The sequence below is a fragment of the Brachyistius frenatus genome, unplaced genomic scaffold (assembly GCF_029030835.1).
Source record: "Brachyistius frenatus isolate BFR_SWC_R1_liver_20210118 unplaced genomic scaffold, ASM2903083v1 Contig_278, whole genome shotgun sequence".
Classification (NCBI taxonomy): domain Eukaryota; kingdom Metazoa; phylum Chordata; class Actinopteri; family Embiotocidae; genus Brachyistius; species Brachyistius frenatus.
In genome coordinates, this window is record NW_027210877.1 from 267,501 (window position 1) to 285,803 (window position 18,303).

The 18,303-nt window shown below is 42.2% G+C and overlaps 2 protein-coding genes and 1 long non-coding RNA gene across 14 annotated transcripts in view; 2 read left to right on the forward strand and 1 right to left on the reverse strand.

Annotated features, from left to right (window-relative positions):
- agap2 (ArfGAP with GTPase domain, ankyrin repeat and PH domain 2) overlaps nt 1-4,715 on the reverse strand; it is a 27,948-nt gene extending 23,233 nt beyond the window's left edge. For 3 of the 7 annotated variants that reach the window (XM_069721928.1, XM_069721927.1, XM_069721925.1), the window contains exon 1: nt 1-557. This exon is cut by the window's left edge and continues 1,844 nt beyond it. Coding sequence is in view for 2 of the 7 variants with exons in the window: in XM_069721932.1 (XP_069578033.1) it covers nt 4,244-4,406 (163 nt within the window). In the remaining 5 variants the exon portion in view is untranslated. Of the gene's footprint in view, nt 558-4,243 lie in introns of those variants that run through there. The other 4 variants (XM_069721932.1, XM_069721931.1, XM_069721929.1 and 1 more) reach the window with 3 other exon arrangements.
- Nucleotides 4,716-5,476: 761 nt separating this feature from the next.
- On the forward strand, nt 5,477-16,708 carry tspan31 (tetraspanin 31). The gene is made up of 6 exons (XM_069721935.1): nt 5,477-5,613; nt 9,548-9,715; nt 11,045-11,125; nt 11,234-11,374; nt 12,712-12,822; nt 15,033-16,708. The coding sequence occupies exons 1-6, from the start codon at nt 5,551-5,553 to the stop codon at nt 15,105-15,107; spliced, it is 639 nt and encodes a 212-aa protein (XP_069578036.1). The 5' UTR covers nt 5,477-5,550; the 3' UTR covers nt 15,108-16,708.
- On the forward strand, nt 7,830-9,552 carry LOC138634784 (uncharacterized). Of its 6 annotated transcripts, none has more exons than XR_011312021.1 (3): nt 7,830-8,994; nt 9,046-9,466; nt 9,498-9,552. It is a non-coding gene; the product is annotated as an uncharacterized lncRNA (long non-coding RNA). The 6 variants fall into 6 exon arrangements; XR_011312018.1 differs by having other exon boundaries at nt 7,830-8,963; nt 9,006-9,466; XR_011312017.1 differs by having other exon boundaries at nt 7,830-8,278; nt 8,321-9,466.
- Nucleotides 16,709-18,303: the final 1,595 nt, after the last annotated feature.

Here is an 18,303-nt window from a genome sequence, read left to right on the forward strand (position 1 = left end):
GACCGGTCCATCGGTTCAGGGCAGCGCGGCGGCAGGAAGGACATCCGACGAGGACTCGGGGGGGAAGAAGCCGACGGAAGCCCGGAGCTGCTCGGCCGACTGGACTGAGGGGCGCGACCGGATCATGGCGCCGGGCGTGGAGCATCACAGCTGGAGGCGAGTCAGCGCTGCCCGACCGCCTCTGGAGCCTTCGGACAGAGACGGCGCCGCCGCACAGGACCACCGAGTCCAAAGCACATCGCACACACACCTCCTCCTCCTCCTCCTCCTCCTCCGTCTGCTCACTGACTTCCTCTCACACACTAACACACCATAGAAAACCGCCGCCCCTCCTGCGATAGCCGTCCATACAGCGTTGCTGCTGCTTCTCTTCCCTCCTTTGATTCTCTCCTCGACGCTGCAGCCTCTTTATGCCCCCCCCCCCCCTCCATCTTTTCTCCCTGCATGCCGGAGAGAGGAGGGAGGGAGGAAGCGGCGTAATGGCTGGTGGTAAAACAGCAGTGCAACACACAAACCGGACCTGCGACATGAGGGGGAGACCGGGGGAGGAAGAGTTGGTGGGGAAGGACACACACGAGGACGAAGACCAAGATGGAGGCTCGTTTGTGGCGGGACATAAAAGAGACTTTGGGACAGGGTGTGTTTTCATGAGTCTCATTTATGCAGCTACTACAGTCGTTTTTATCACGATGCTTCAGCTGTCTTCAGCTGTGTGAGTGTGTGTGTGTTACTGTGTGTGTGTGTGTTACTGTGTGTGTTACTGTGTGTTACTGTGTGTGTTACTGTGTGTGTGTGTGTGGCTCCTCCTCAGTTGGAGGCTTGGCTTGTTTGTTGCTAAGGTGTTACATTCTTCCTGGCTCTGGTGGCACAATCATCTCCTGCATGTCCTTCCTCCTCCTCTTCTTCCTCTTCCTCCTCCTCCTCCTCCGCCTTTGGTACACTCTGTATCGCTCCCAGGATATCAAAATGGTGTTTCCGAGTGTGTGTGTGTGTTGTACATGAGTATTGATCTGTAGTCGGCATGTGTTCATTAGCAGAAGTGAAGTCGCAGCAGCGTGAGAGCGAATCGGACCTCAATATTTGGAATCATGATAATAATGAAGCACATATATTACTGTTATATTACTTTTCTTATACAGTAAATTATATGCATAAAACCTGCAAATACAGTATGTTGCCAATACAATTTGAAATATTGTTCTTAATTATAAATTATCAGCAACCACTGACTGGATATAAAAGAGTTCGTAGCTTCAGGTCTGTAAAATGGTTCTGATCCAGAAGTGTCTTCAGCTGCAATACCAGCGAGTGCCACTAGAGGTCGTCTCCAAAAAGCCTCCGGCTCCATAGACTCCCATTCAACTTCTCTCATCAAATCCAAAGTGAATAAAATGTGTCCATCAGTTATCTCGGTGTTGTTAGCTAAAGTCACTCCTTCTTCTTAGTTTTCTGGAGGTCCATCTGAAAATAATCCCTCATTCATTAGAAAAGAAGATTCAAGAAGACCTGTTTTTGGGGGCGTGTCTGTTTGATTGACAGGCCTGTGGTGCAGTCAGGTTACAGCTATCGGTGGGCGGGACGTAGTATCGTCAGGTTTCCGATCAGATTGGTCAGATCCACCGCTGGCTCCTCCCACAGCTCGTCCAAATGTGGTCACTTCCTGCTCACCCCCTCCCCGCCCGCCCGCCTCCCCCAGTCAGTGAGAGGGCGCTGAATACAAAGAACCGCCTTTGGTTCAAGGAGGGAAAACAGTCGCTTCAGACAAGGAAAAAAATCCAAACGGTCTTCTTGGGGATTGTGACATTAGTGACATCATAGTGACATCATACGAGTGTGAAAAAAAATCCATTTAGTGACGACACGACTGACAGTTGAAAATGCTCGTCAGGTTGTTGCACGGTGAATCTCATTACAGTCACACACACACACACACACACACACACACACACACACACACACACACACACACACACACACACACACGGGCAGCAGAGCTGTCAGATGGACAGTGGTCATGCTGGGTGGTTTTTCATTTCACTGAGCTGCCCCCCCTCCCCCCCACCCCATCCCATCCTGCTTCATTTGCACACGCTCAGTGGAACACATCCTGCTCTCTTATTTAAGTGTAGAGGAGGTGTCGCTGGCTCTCTCTCTCTCTTTTTAGCACCAGTGAACTGCAGTGATTCGGAGCCCGCCGAGGATTCACCGGCTTCGATCCTCACCGCCGCGCCGACACTCCAGCAGGCTAATTACACACTAAATATTTCTATTGAGTGTTTTTGGACGCACAGAAGGACACCGATCGAAAGTGTGTCAAGATCTACCAAATTCTAAAAAGACCTCGAAGCTCGATTGAACTCTCGCCGAGGAGCCGACGGACCTTCAGCTCAGAGCAGCAGAGCAACAGGAGAAAGAACCAAAGGAATCAAAAGGAGCTTTTTCACCTGTCTGGTCCATTTATACCCGAATAGTCTGCTTAAGTACAATTTAGAGGTATTTTACTTGGTTGTACCTCCACAACGTCTACTTTCTACTACATTTACCTGACAGCTGCAGTTACTTTTCAGAAGATGTTTTTTAAATACAACATTGTTAGATTAATACTAGAGCGTTTTTGGGCTTCTTACATCTGTTGGGCTCAGATGTCTGAGTAGTTTATATTTCCATAAACTTGCAACTGTTAGTTGTTCCAAGATCCAAAATGAGGACTTTAGAAAAACCTTCCCTTCTCGTGAGGTCGTCCACCAGTGTTAAAAAAAACTGGTTATTTTCAGTGGCTTTTCCACCTTTAACCTCCATTTCAGTTTTTATTTACTGCTTCCACACTTGGCGTTGGCTTCATCTTGTGTTTGATTTTAATTGTTTTTATTGATCAACTCAATTTAACTCTGTGTTAATGTGGTCAACTTTTGTTGTGTTTTACACATAAATAAATTTGAATTGACTTGATAGTCACCTCTTATAGCTTCTCAGACGGTTTAATTTCAGTAAATGTTTAAATGATTCAACAAAAGTCTAAAACCTGAAAACAGATTTGTGGATCAGAACTTGTTTTTTCTTCCCGTCACATGTATCTGCTGCCCTGCATATAAAACTCATATAAAGTGGTTCAGAGCAGCGACCACAGAAACAAGCTGCTGACACACCGATGCTGCATTATTAATAATTTGATGATGTCAGATATGTTCATCGATCAGGTGCTTGTACTTCACCTGCCATTTATCCAGGTATGTTGCACAAATTTCTGGACCTCATACATGAACAGTGTTTGTGGATCCATCAGATCCTCTTCTCTGCTTCGCTTATCTGACACCAGTTAGTTAGAAGTACAATATTTAATATGGCACAGACCATATTTGGGAGATATTGTTGTCTCCATCAGTCAATTAGACTCATAATGATGGAAAAAGGAAAAACTGGTGACATTTCCCTTTAAGTTTAGTGGTTAGAAAGAGACTACACCATTTTTCATGGAGAATCTTCTCACTTTAAATAGTTTGAGTGCTTTTTAATGATAATACTCATTTTAAAAGCATGTAACAGAGTTTTGTGTATTAAGATTTCAGTCCTTCCTCGTCCTGTGGACGTCAAAAAGGTTTAAGACCACATTAAAAAAAACAAAAAAAAACAGTTCAAACCACCGTTTCACGCTGACAAGAAAACAGGGGAAGTGAAGATATGAGGAAATGATGTAAAACGCTGATCAGCTTCTCATGTAAAGGCTGTTTGTCTGAAAGGAAGTGGCTTTGAGGGCAGTTGCAGATTGGCAGACAGGAAGTAGGCCGCGTAGCAGGTTTTCATTCTGCTGCCATGGCGATGGCTGCTTGCTGAGGGATGTCGGCTTCGGGTTCGCCCCAGTGTTCGGAGGCCGGTCGATAAAATTGAATACCACAATATAGACGAGAAATGAGAAAAGAAAAGGAGCATCTGTTCCCCCGAAAAAAGACTCATCGACTGACACAGGAAGCAAAGAGGGAAGATATCAGTCGGTTCTGTTCAACCACCCAACGTTTCCTCAACACATCTACATGTACTAAAGAGAGATATCAGTCGGTTCTGTTCAACCACCCAACGTTTCCTCAACACATCTACATGTACTAAAGAGAGATATCAGTCGGTTCTGTTCAACCACCCAACGTTTCCTCAACACATCTACATGTATTAAAGATCTTTCTGTCAGTGACGTGTGAACAGAGTTCAGGTGACCAACAGCAGTGAGAAGCTGCAGGAAAGTGGATCTCACCTTGAAGGCTGTGGAGGAAAACTTTGAGTCCAGATTTGAGCTGCAGGTCGTCCACGCGTTCACACTGCCGGCTCAGACGCTCCAAAGCTCGCTGGACATTTTCGTGCCTCTTGATCTCGGCTTTGATCGCGGCCGAGCTCGGCGACTTGCTGTTGCTGTTCATCCTGTCCGGACGCCCTGGATCGATGGCAAAGAGAAGAAGCTTCAGCCCATTTGAGCTCCCGGCTGAGTTCGGTCCAACGAGAAGAACTCCAAGTTAAGACGAGGCGTCAGAGAGAAGCGAAGGCGTCTGCGTCTCTGTCGCTCTGCGGACCACAAACGTCACATCACACAATGAACAGTTTCCTCTGCAGGTTCAACTGAACTCAGTTCACTTCCTTATTTCAAACCAGACGCTTCACTCTGACTGCCGCCGTGTCACGGCACAACGGCACGGTAACGGCTGCAGAGAGAACGTCAGAAAAAAACCTCATCATTTATATCACAGTCGCGTTTTTTAGCCTCGAACTCACAGACGAAGACGACAACATCCAGAACCTTTCGCCTCATATTTTGTGTTCAGCCAACTGTTTCATGTTGAAGCTTCACGTCTGCTGATCGGTGGCTCGTATCTCCAGCACACGTGGAAACATGACCTCTCATCAGGCAGGATGAAGTACAGCTCACTGCTGTGGTTATTAAAGTTTAAACACATTTGCGTTCATTAGTTTTGTCGTCAGCTGACTCAGTATTACTTCCTGTAGTTTGTAGTTTCCTGTGAGAACCGTGCAGCGCTACAAAAACAAAACTGTTTTCAGCTTCGGGACATTTTCCAGTGAATCCAAGTAAAAAGGAGAATAGTTTTCTCAACGTATAAAGAAACATTTAATCATTCAGTTGGTTAGAAAAGTTCAAATATAAAATCACCTAATTTGGAAATGAATGTTGTTGTTTTTTATCTTTGCCCTCACACAAGGAGTACACGTGTAAAGTTGCAGTAAATAGAAAAACTCAAGTGAAGTACAAATACCTCGAATTTATACTTGAGTACAGCACCTGAGTAAATGTATTTAGTTCTACTTTAACTTAACTTAAACTTGAACTGTTAAATGTGAGAAATTCCTTGAATGTGACATTTAAATGTCTGTAAGCGTTTTAAAGTTCCGGGTTTGTTGTTGTTTGACTTCAGAGAACGGTGTCGTCACTCTGACGTCACGACCTGCTGCGTCAGAGGACAAGCTCCTTCCGTCTCCACCGGACTGAGTCACTCTGACGTCACGACCCGCTGCGTCAGAGGACAAGCTCCTTCCGTCTCCACCGGACTGAAGATGGTCTGCGGCGGCTTCACCTGCTCCAAGAACGCGCTGTGCTCCCTGAACGTGGTTTACATGGTGAGTAGGCGGACATTCATGCTAAGTTCGAGCTAGCCACGCTAGCTTCGGATAGCTCGCGTCAGGATGAAGCTAGCAGGCGAGCTAGCAGTTAGCTCCGAAAACATTGCTGGTGATTTCATTTCCCTTCTGATCCTCTGGTTTGGTTCCACAGCTGATTTCCGGGATGTATCCCGTTCTAGCAGTGATGTATTAAAGTCTCGCGTTACGTGGTGGAGGTTAGCGGAGCAGGTAGAAAGTAGCAGCTGCCCTTAGCGTCCCAGCTAGCCCGTTAGCTAGCGCCATTATGCGTGTAAAGGCTGCTGTTAGCCGTTAGCTGTTAGCTGTTAGCCGTTAGCTGTTAGCCGAGAGGCCGCTCAGCTGACTCTGATCCAACATGTCAGCTGGTACCGCGCACTGTTTACACTCACTCACGTGACCGGGGCGCTGTCAATCAAACTGATGGACGATAGATATATGTGATATAGAATCACAACACTAGTTGATAGATATATGTGATATAGAATCACACAACACTAGTTGATAGATATATGTGATATAGAATCACACAACACTAGTTGATAGATATATGTGATATAGAATCACAACACTAGTTGATAGATATATGTGATATAGAATCACACAACACTAGTTGATAGATATATGTGATATAGAATCACAACACTAGTTGATAGATATATGTGATATAGAATCACAACACTAGTTGATAGATATATGTGATATAGAATCACACAACACTAGTTGATAGATATATGTGATATAGAATCACAACACTAGTTGATAGATATATGTGATATAGAATCACACAACACTAGTTGATAGATATATGTGATATAGAATCACAACAATAGTTGATAGATATATGTGATATAGAATCACACAACACTAGTTGATAGATATATGTGATATAGAATCACACAACACTAGTTGATAGATATATGTGATATAGAATCACAACAATAGTTGATAGATATATGTGATATAGAATCACAATAGTTGATAGATATATGTGATATAGAATCACACAACACTAGTTGATAGATATATGTGATATAGAATCACACAACACTAGTTGATAGATATATGTGATATAGAATCACAACACTAGTTGATAGATATATGTGATATAGAATCACAACACTAGTTGATAGATATATGTGATATAGAATCACACAACACTAGTTGATAGATATATGTGATATAGAATCACAATAGTTGATAGATATATGTGATATAGAATCACACAACACTAGTTGATAGATATATGTGATATAGAATCACAACACTAGTTGATAGATATATGTGATGTAGAATCACAACAATAGTTGATAGATATATGTGATGTAGAATCACAACAATAGTTGATAGATATATGTGATATAGAATCACAACACCAGTTGATAGATATATGTGATATAGAATCACACAACACTAGTTGATAGATATATGTGATATAGAATCACAACACTAGTTGATAGATATATGTGATATAGAATCACAACAATAGTTGATTGATATATGTGATATAGAATCACAACACTAGTTGATAGATATATGTGATATAGAACCACAACACCAGTTGATAGATATATGTGATATAGAATCACAACACTAGTTGATAGATATATGTGATATAGAATCACAACACCAGTTGATAGATATATGTGATATAGAATCACACAACACTAGTTGATAGATATATGTGATATAGAATCACAACACTAGTTGATAGATATATGTGATATAGAATCACAACAATAGTTGATTGATATATGTGATATAGAATCACACAATAGTTGATAGATATATGTGATATAGAATCACAACACTAGTTGATAGATATATGTGATATAGAATCACAACACTAGTTGATAGATATATGTGATATAGAATCACACAACACTAGTTGATAGATATGCGATATAGAATCACAACACTAGCTGATAGATATATGTGATATAGAATCACAACACTAGTTGATTGATATATGTGATATAGAATCACACAATAGTTGATAGATATATGTGATATAGAATCACAACACTAGTTGATAGATATATGTGATATAGAATCACAACACTAGTTGATAGATATATGTGATATAGAATCACACAACACTAGTTGATAGATATGCGATATAGAATCACAACACTAGCTGATAGATATATGTGATATAGAATCACAACACTAGTTGATAGATATCATCGTCATCTTCCAGTCGTTATGAGGGTCTTCCCATCGTTATGAGGGTCTTCCTGTCGTTATGAGGGTCTTCCCGACGTCTTCCAGTCGTTATGAGGGTCTTCCCGTCGTCTTTCCGTCATTATGAGGGTCTTCCCGTCGTCTTCCCGTCGTTATGAGGGTCTTCCTGTCGTTATGAGGGTCTTCCCGTCGTCTTTCCGTCATTATGAGGGTCTTCCCGTCGTCTTCCCGTCGTTATGAGGGTCTTCCCATCGTCTTCCCGTCATTGAGGGTCTTCCCGTCGTCTTCCAGTCGTTATGAGGGTCTTCCCGTCGTTATGAGGGTCTTCCTGTCGTTATGAGGGTCTTCCCGTCGTCTTCCCGTCGTTATGAGGGTCTTCCCGTCGTCTTCCCGTTGTTATGAGGGTCTTCCCGTCGTTATGAGGGTCTTCCTGTCGTTATGAGGGTCTTCCCGTCGTCTTTCCGTCATTATGAGGGTCTTCCCGTCGTCTTCCCGTTGTTATGAGGGTCTTCCCGTCGTTATGAGGGTCTTCCTGTCGTTATGAGGGTCTTCCCGTCGTCTTCCCGTCGTTATGAGGGTCTTCCCGTCGTCTTCCCGTTGTTATGAGGGTCTTCCCGTCGTTATGAGGGTCTTCCTGTCGTTATGAGGGTCTTCCCGTCGTTATGAGGGTCTTCCCGTTGTTATGAGGGTCTTCCTGTCGTTATGAGGGTCTTCCCGTCGTTATGAGGGTCTTCCCGTCGTTATGAGGGTCTTCCCGTCATCTTCTTGTCGTTATGATGGTCTTCCCGTTGTCTTCCCATCGTTATGAGGGTCTTCCCATCATCTTCTTGTCGTTATGAGGGTCTTCCCGTCGTTATGAGGGTCTTCCCGTTGTCTTCCCGTCGTTATGAGGGTCTTCCCGTCATCTTCTTGTCGTTATGATGATCTTCCCGTTGTCTTCCCATCGTTATGAGGGTCTTCCCATCATCTTCTTGTCGTTATGAGGGTCTTCCCGTTGTCTTCCCATCGTTATGAGGGTCTTCCCATCATCTTCTTGTCGTTATGAGGGTCTTCCCGTCGTTATGAGGGTCTTCCCGTCGTCTTCCCGTCGTCTTCCTGTTGTTATGAGGGTCTTCCTGTCGTTATGAGGGTCTTCCCGTCGTCTTTCCGTCATTATGAGGGTCTTCCCGTCGTCTTCCCGTTGTTATGAGGGTCTTCCCGTCGTTATGAGGGTCTTCCTGTCGTTATGAGGGTCTTCCCGTCGTCTTCCCGTCGTTATGAGGGTCTTCCCGTCGTCTTCCCGTTGTTATGAGGGTCTTCCCGTCGTTATGAGGGTCTTCCTGTCGTTATGAGGGTATTCCCGTCGTTATGAGGGTCTTCCCGTTGTCTTCCCGTCGTTATGAGGGTCTTCCCGTCATCTTCTTGTCGTTATGATGGTCTTCCCGTTGTCTTCCCATCGTTATGAGGGTCTTCCCATCATCTTCTTGTCGTTATGAGGGTCTTCCCGTCGTTATGAGGGTCTTCCCGTTGTCTTCCCGTCGTTATGAGGGTCTTCCCGTCATCTTCTTGTCGTTATGATGATCTTCCCGTTGTCTTCCCATCGTTATGAGGGTCTTCCCATCATCTTCTTGTCGTTATGAGGGTCTTCCCGTCGTCTTCCCGTCGTCTTCCTGTTGTTATGAGGGTCTTCCTGTCGTTATGAGGGTCTTCCCGTCGTTATGATTTAATAATCTTAATTCCCTCCTCCCCCCAGCTGGTGGGGCTGCTGCTGATAGGAGTAGCAGCATGGGGGAAAGGATTCGGCCTGGTGTCGAGCATCCACATCATCGGCGGTGTGATCGCGGTGGGTGTCTTCCTGCTGCTCATCGCCATCGTCGGACTCATCGGAGCGATGAACCACCACCAAGTGATGCTCTTCTTCGTATCCTTTCTCTTCACTGACACGTTTACAGATTCACAGGCCTGGATTTAAAAAAAATTACACGGATAATTGATTTCTATGATTTATTCTTAAATTCTAGAGATTGATCTTTGCATTTTGGCATTTTTATCTGTGCTAAATGTTTTGGTTTGTTTGTAGTAAGTGGTTCAGCATGATGTGTAAAATTTTGCTTTGTGGAGTTATTACAGCTTGAACTAAATGGTTATTTGTCTTATTTGTTTGCTGTCTTGAGTCACTAGAGGCCTGTAAACTGTCACTGTGAAAACTCGGGCTCCCAGATTTTAGTTGACGATGGTATTTGTGTGTGATTTGTCCTCAGACTTAACAACAAACAAAAATAAAATCAAAGCTGTAATTCAAATGGCGACTGAGGCACCAAGGAACAGATCTTTTGCAGGGAAAAGGTCACAAGGCAAGCATAACGTTTCACAAGGTGTATTTTACCATTTCAAGCAAGCAAGCAAACAAACGCTGCCTCTTACGATGGCAAAAAAAAAAACAGGACAAACTCCCCCCCGGTGTCTGCTATAACTGCATACCCATATATGTAGATTCACCTGAGGTGCCCCAGCTGCCCAGTGCTTTCAAAATAAAAGCATTAACAATTACTGAAACTAATTAATGATCCTGATAATGTAGTACATGAAATTCCTTAAATGAAACGTCAACAAAATAAACAAATAAAGGTTTAATTACTAAACACAACTAATAGCTCCAACACTATTGTAATGTAAGCCTGATAGTTTGATATTATACATAAACCGTATGAGGAAGAGGAGCTATTTCTTAGCATTGAACATTGGAACACATTATTTCCCAGGTCAGATATGATATAACAACTTAAATATGCAAAGAAAATACTAACTGTGACAGATACTAATAATTGAAATAAACAATGCACCATTGATGCACTAATTCTCCATCCATGTACCATTGAACCACAGCAGAGGAAGGAGGTGCAATGAGAAGTTGTCATTTAAAATAGTCAAACTGTGGAAACGTCATAAAAATATGAATGGGAATCTGATATTTATGACCACAGTTTAGCCGACATGTGCATTTTACACAATCTTATTTTCAAGGACGCAATTTGTAGCTCATTGTTGGATGTTGAGGATGATTTCTGAAAAGCATCTATCTGAAGGAATCGACTCTGAACCTTCTGAATTCCAAACAGGACTCTGATATGCAGCCTCGTTCACGTGGTTATCTGCTCAGTTGTGGTTGAAAATGTGGGTTAGCTGTCCTGAATGTGTTGAAAGTTTTTGTCATGTTGCTGCTTTGCTGTTTCTTTGACCTCCTCCTCAGTACATGGTCATCCTGTTCATAGTGTTCTTGTTCCAATTCGGTGTTTCGTGTTCCTGCCTGGCGATGAACCGCGGCCAGCAGGTGGGCTTAACACCGTGTATCATTTGAAAATAAATATATTTATGTCTATATGAATACTATTTTTCTTTTTTACGTCTGGTATTTGCTGTTTTTTTGGGGCTTTTCTAGGAGGCGCTTCTGAACTCTACGTGGGGGATGTTGGAAAATAAGACGAAGACGGACCTGGAGAACCAGCTGGACTGCTGCGGGCTGCTCAACACCAAGGACAGCCGCTCGCAGTACGATAAGGACGTTAAAAACTGCCTCGCCGTAAGTTTTACATTTCACATTTTTCATTGGTACAGCCACTAGAAAAGATAAACACTGTCATGGAAAATTTAAAAAAATCTTTCAGCAGTGCAGGTAACTTATTTGAACTGTTACGTAATTAAACTATTTGCTTCAGGTTAATCCACATTATATGTGGTCTGATGTGGAGCCATAGGAGTGCCATTATAACGAATTGAAACAAAGTTTAAAAGAGTGTTGTCTTTGTTTTGATTGTATTGTCTTTGTTTTGATTGTATTGTCTTTGCTTTTAACGTATTGTCTTTGCTTTTAAGGTATTGTCTTTGTTTTTAACGTATTGTATTTCCTTTTAACGTATTGTCTGTTTTTATCGTATTGTCTTTGCTTTTAACGTATTGTCTTTGTTTTTATCGTATTGTCTTTGCTTTCAAGGTATTGTCTTTGTTTTTATCGTATTGTCTTTGCTCTTAACGTATTGTCTTTGTTTTTATCGTATTGTCTTTGCTCTTAACGTATTGTCTTTGTTTTTATCGTATTGTCTTTGCTCTTAACGTATTGCCTTTGTTTTTATCGTATTGTCTTTGCTTTTAACGTATTGTCTTTGTTTTTATCGTATTGTCTTTGCTTTTAACGTATTGTCTTTGTTTTTATCGTATTGTCTTTGTTTTTATCGTATTGCCTTTGTTTTTATCGTATTGTCTTTGCTTTTAACGTATTGTCTGTTTTTATCGTATTGTCTTTGCTTTTAACGTATTGCCTTTGTTTTTATCGTGTTGTCTTTGCTTTTAACGTATTGTCTTTGTTTTTATCGTATTGTCTTTGTTTTTATCGTATTGTATTTCCTTTTAACGTATTGTCTGTTTTTATCGTATTGTCTTTGCTTTTAACGTATTGCCTTTGTTTTTATCGTATTGTCTTTGCTTTTAACGTATTGTCTTTGTTTTTATCGTATTGTCTTTGCTCTTAACGTATTGTATTTGTTTTTATCGTATTGTCTTTGCTCTTAACGTATTGCCTTTGTTTTTATCGTATTGTCTTTGCTTTCAAGGTATTGTCTTTGTTTTTAACGTATTGTATTTGCTTTTAACATATTGTCTTTGCTTTTACAATCATTTCCTTATTCTTTGATAGATGTATTCTTTATTATGTCACTCTACAGTCTGCATCCCAGACTACAGTGTATTTCCTGTTACACAGCATGTCTCGCTGAATAAAAGGCACATAAGCATTTCCTTTAAGCACTAAATAGGAAAAAGTAGGCCACTCACTGTTGCTCTCAGAATAGATTTTGGTTGCTAATACTGGCGTTGACTCACTCTGCTGAACACTAAAGGCCTTTTTTTTTTCTTTCTCCGCAGCCATGCAAAAAGAGGAATGACTGTTCAACCTGCGGGGAAAAGATGCTGACTCATGCGACAGAGGCTCTGAAGATCCTCGGGGGCGTCGGACTCTTCTTCAGCTTCACAGAGGTCAGCGTCCGGGCAAACACAAACAGTCGCACACTATCTGGACTTTAGTCAAATGGAAAGTGTGAACAGAGTCCACAATTGCTTTGATTTGAGATTTCTAAAAGCTGGATTTCACCGCGGCCGCTGCAAGCTGATCGCAGTTGTTCTAGTTGATGCTTGTAATTCCACCCACCGCGTGTTTCAGCAGCACCGCACAACAACTCGCTGCTCTGTTCTGCTAAAAATACACACTCATCTATTTTTGACGGCAGCCACGTCAAGCTGCACGAAGCAGCACGGCTTAGAGCATCCTGTCAATTTTCAAAATAAAGACACCGTGTGCAAACTCCTGATAGTATATCGCACCACTACATAACATCTACTCTCCTGGTCTCTAAGGTAGAACATGTGCGTTGTAATTCAATTTAATTGCTTTTTTAAAATTCTGTTTGATGCTGTGTAGCACTTTAGTCAACTTATGATTGGTTTAGAAGTACCGTAAAAAAAACTGACTTGACTATAACGATAAACGCAATTAAAACCAATAAAACTAGAATTACGCTTCGCTGTTAAACGCCTCGGACAACAAGTTAAGTCTCAGTTTACATCCATGTGTCCAGACTCGTATTATAAATAGAATCAGTTTTGGATCATATCAGAGCTGTCACGATACCAGTCGGCACAAATATTCTGGATATTATTATCAAAATCACCGTAAAAGCAAAACCAAACCATGAAGTAAATGTGTTTTAACGTGATCTCTTTTATTTGAAAAAACAATGGAGCCTTCAAGTGATATGAAACAACATTACTGTTATTTAAAACTAAACAAAAAGTTTATATTATATAGTAATATTTTTTTATGGCGGCCCATTTCTATTGCAATTTGCTGATGCCTGAAATATGAACAGAAGATTGCAAATAATAAATGGGATAATTGTTCAAATAAAATATTGATATAACGTGTCGCATTTAAGTATTTAAAAGGAGCAGAACTGTTCCAGAGCTCACTCATCCAGAGGATTTATTTCAGATCCTCTGAGAAGCTTCAGATTTTTTTAATTTTTTATTTTTTTAATTTTTTTATTTCACTTTATTAATCCCCGAGGGGAAATGTCTTCACTACAGCAGGGGGGCTCTCAGGGGGGAGCTGCTGCAACAGGCTGCCACTAGCGCAGCGCCAGGTAACCTGACCTGAGGTGCATGTTTTTGGATGACAGTGTGTTTGTGTCTTCTGCTACTAGGAACACAGTTATCAGCTCAGAGAACAGCACAGAGGTTGCTGTGACGAATGGGAGGTCACGGTGACCTTTAACCTTTGACATTTAAAGTCTAATCGTCACCAGTTGAAGATGGCAGCAGCCTTTTCTGTGACCGGGTACCAAACTTCGATACTTTGAATGCACCGACTGAATCGGTCGGAGAGTATTTAGCATCGTAAAATGCCTGGTCATTTTACATGTGTAGCTTCTACTTAGAAGCCCCGCCCAGAAAAATAAAATCACACGGTTTCAATCTCGGAAAATATTTCAGCGCCTTATTTAACGCTTTTCAAACACATTTTTGGTCACATATTTGTCTGAGTTGCACTACAGTAGCTGGTGGTCTCGCTGGGCCGCCGGCAAGATGGCATGTGACACATTTACTGAAATATTGGGAAACTATGGCGTCGTGCAATAATTTGCATGCGAGATGTTCAGGGGACGTCGATTAATTGTAGCTACAGGAAACAACCTGGTTACACTCTGCCCCTCTAAACTGCATGAAAACTAACGTGTGACGTCATTTTTCTTTGTTCCTTAAATGGATTTAAAAAAATCTGTATTAAAAACAGTACAGCGGTGTCCCAGGATACCAGCTGAGCCATGTGCTCTGAGCATCGAGTCGCCGGTTCAAGTCCAGGCTGGAACAACCATTTCCTGCATGTCAGTCCTCAGCTCTCTTCCCCATTTCCCATCTCTACTTCACTGTCTCGTTTAATAAAGTAAGAAAATCCCCCAAAAATGTATTAAAAGTAAAGAAAAAGGATCAAAAATGTTTTGCTCCACCCATTTCCACCATCTCATCCGTCTTTACATTCAATCTAAGTGTGAAATAACCAAAACTGTTCCAGAAAACAGTGTAAATGTACAACGTGGTCACTCGTCTCTTTCAGGCTGGTTAACAGAACCAAATCAAAGTGTTCGTGCCCTTCATGTCCTCCTCTGACATGTTTGATCCTCCACTCACAGATTCTGGGGGTGTGGCTCGCCGTGCGCTACCGAAACCAGAAGGATCCACGAGCAAACCCGAGTGCTTTCCTATAGTCTGTCGCTGCAGTCGATGCCGTTCCAGACACGTCGGGACACAGAATCATGTGGAGGGCGGATGAAGAAACACGGTCACCATCAACACGAACGGACCCGACGAAACACTGAGAAACCAAACGCACACCTTCACCTGAGACTCAGAAACTACCGCGACCTGTCCAGAACAAACGATGCTCCAGCTGTGAACACCTGGATACTTATGCATGAAAGGATGACTCGTTATACTGAGAAGTGCCGCTTGTTGGTATCGCGACCCAGCCTTGATTTTGAGTACCGTGGGTTTCCTGCTGCGTAAACGAGCGACGAGCTTCTCTGCATGTCGTCCGACCAACAGACGTTTTCTTTCTTTGGATTTCCACCCGACGACCAATAACTTGTCTGCACCTTGAAATGTCCTCGGTTTGAGTCTGATGTAGTTCCACCGCTTTAACCATGAATATCCTCCTCCGGGCAGTGTGATTTAGGGGGGGGGGGGGGGCACACATACTGGACATGTGGTGTAAAGTAGTTTTTTGAAATATATGTACATGTTTTTGTTTTTGCGGATGCCACAGATGATGGGATTAGGAAGTAGTAGATTTTAGGTGACGTAGTTTGCTTGTCGTTTGGGTTCAAATATTTATGAACTGTAACTGAGCCAACTAACTTTTAACATTCAGCGATATTCAGATGCCAACAGACTGCAGCCTCCATGTTGTACATAATCTCTAAATACTGCAGTTCGCAGAAAATAAATCTCGATGGGTTTGAAGTGTACGTGCTCTTCTCAAACTCTGAGGTTTTTGCTTGCAGAGTCGATGTGTTTGAAGGCTTCAATAATCCACCTTCCTGTATTTAACACGTGATGTTGCTTCGTTTAGGTTCTGGTTGTAGAAACGTGGATTCAGGTACGTATCGTTACCGCCCATCTTTAACTGGAAGCAATCGCAGAAAATGTAAAACGTTGTGCTTTTTGATTTTTCAATCACTTACGTGATCCCGGGCTGAAATAATGACGTGAACTCGGCCAGAACTGCTTTTCACAAATCCAGTTTTAGTGTTAATTGTCAGAATGTTCTTTTGGTTGCGATTGTTTTTTTGTTTTTTAATATTTTCACAACAGTGATTCTTTTCGTGGAGTTATTTTGTGTTCTTTGCTGCCATCAGCTCTTTTTTGTTCATCAGTGTTAAATGCTTTGTAAAATAAACTTGTTAAATATTTTCAGGATCTATTTAAGTTAAGTTTGAGGATGCACATTACGCCAACGTCATGTTGTAATTTTAATGATCTAATTTTGCTCGATATTTGACTTTTCCTGTTGATAAATAATTGCTCATGAATTCCGTCTTTTAAGATATTTTTTTTTCTCTTGAATTGCTTTTAATTTAAAGGACTAACAAACTGTAATTACATGTCTTACTTGAACCTGTCGACTTTGCTGATATGGATTTTCCTGCTGCTGGTTCTTGGTGTAAACAAAACATTTTGGCGGATCTTAAGCATTATTATGCCATATATTACACCTCACTTTGAATTTGTGTGCACTTGTTATTCAAATGTATCTTGAATTTTTGAGACTTCATTTTCCAAATAATAAAACCTTAAATTGGAAACCGTTTTCTCTGAGTTGTTGTTGGGTACAAAGGTCCGACACCACCTCGAGCATCGGCTCATATTTACACGTAAACCTCAAATTATTCTGAAAGTTTGACGATTAAGGACTAAATGTACCAAAGGTGCGATTTCCTTAAGTTGCATTCTTCCTTTGAAGCAGCGTTCAGGTGATGAATTTGTTCGACTCATCTGAGGCTTTTTTTGCAGCCGTTGTTAGAAACATGGCTGCGCCTCAAGTTTCCAGTGGAGCATTGATGACTAAAACGTATTGTGATCGTGGGAAACATCATCACAACTATGTGAAAGTGTCTGAAGTCAAATGGTTGTTTTATACAAAGAGCGGCTTTCAGATCAGATCACAGCCGGACTGAAGGTTTTTAAGAACAATCAACTACTTTGGGCCGTTATTGTTCCATCAGTGCCCGTAATTCTGTTTGTTTTTTATTCTCGCCATAACCGGTTGTTAAGATGATATCGTTTTCAATGAAACAAAATCTATTGAATTCAAAATGAAAGTAAAATTCTGAGACAACTAATGAAGATAAGAAGCATCTAAATTAGTTATCTCAGAATTTGTGAGCCCACTGCAGATCTAATAATTTATTACTTTTAAAAATGTTCCTTTAATCATGTTATTAAAGTTAATTCTTGTTTCAGAAATATTTTATTATGGGAACTATCTGATGTGGAAACAACGATGTTGCCAGACAGCAGCTCCAGAGTTGAGGAAAGCGATGTTGCCACCTTCCACCACATGATGGCAGCACAGAGTGTGCAGTTGCCAATTCTTTTTTTCCCACCATCGACTGTTATTTCAGTCCGGCTCTGACAGGATAAATACCTCCAGACAAGCAAGCAATTGATACAGAGGTCCTTTTTTTCCTCCCCGTGACTGTCATCGCCACAGATTGATGGCATCGACACGGCAGCTGTAAAAATGTAATTTTACCCAAGTAGTAGGTTTTTGGATTCCCATTCCTTCAGAAGGCCATTAATCCCTTCAGCTGGGACGGGTCCAGGGATGTGGTGGTGGTGGTGGTGGTGGTGGTGGTGGTGGGGGGGGGGCAGAAGGAGAGCTGAAGTACACTCCTGATAAGGGAACAGAGACAACGCACAAGGAAATCACCCAGATACCTTTGGACCAAGGTTGTCCTTAAATGAGGATAAACTGCCCCCCCCCCCTCCACCTTTCTGCCCGGTGTTGTTGGACGCACCCTGCCAGCGAAGCGCCTGCAGGTTCACTTTCCTGAGACGTGGGAACATTTATGGAAGTGAAATGTGCCCACTCAGGACTTTTGGGTCTTGAGTGTTTCCGGGCGACTGACCGGCCTTTTCTTTTTTTTTGGGGAAACCGCACCGCATCCCGCATCCCGCATCCCGCATCCCCCCTCGTCCTGTCAGCGTGCTCTCCTCAGGGCCCGGTGCCAGTCCCTACCCTGTGATGCATGTCCATATGCCGGGTGTATTAGTTTGGAGAAGCTGCGGAGAAATCGCACCAACAGGGACGGCCATCTGTCCTCTTACAGATATAGCATGAACACAGGATCTTCAAACATTTGGTCGATTATATCACAGCGTGCTGAATGAGTTTTCACGAGG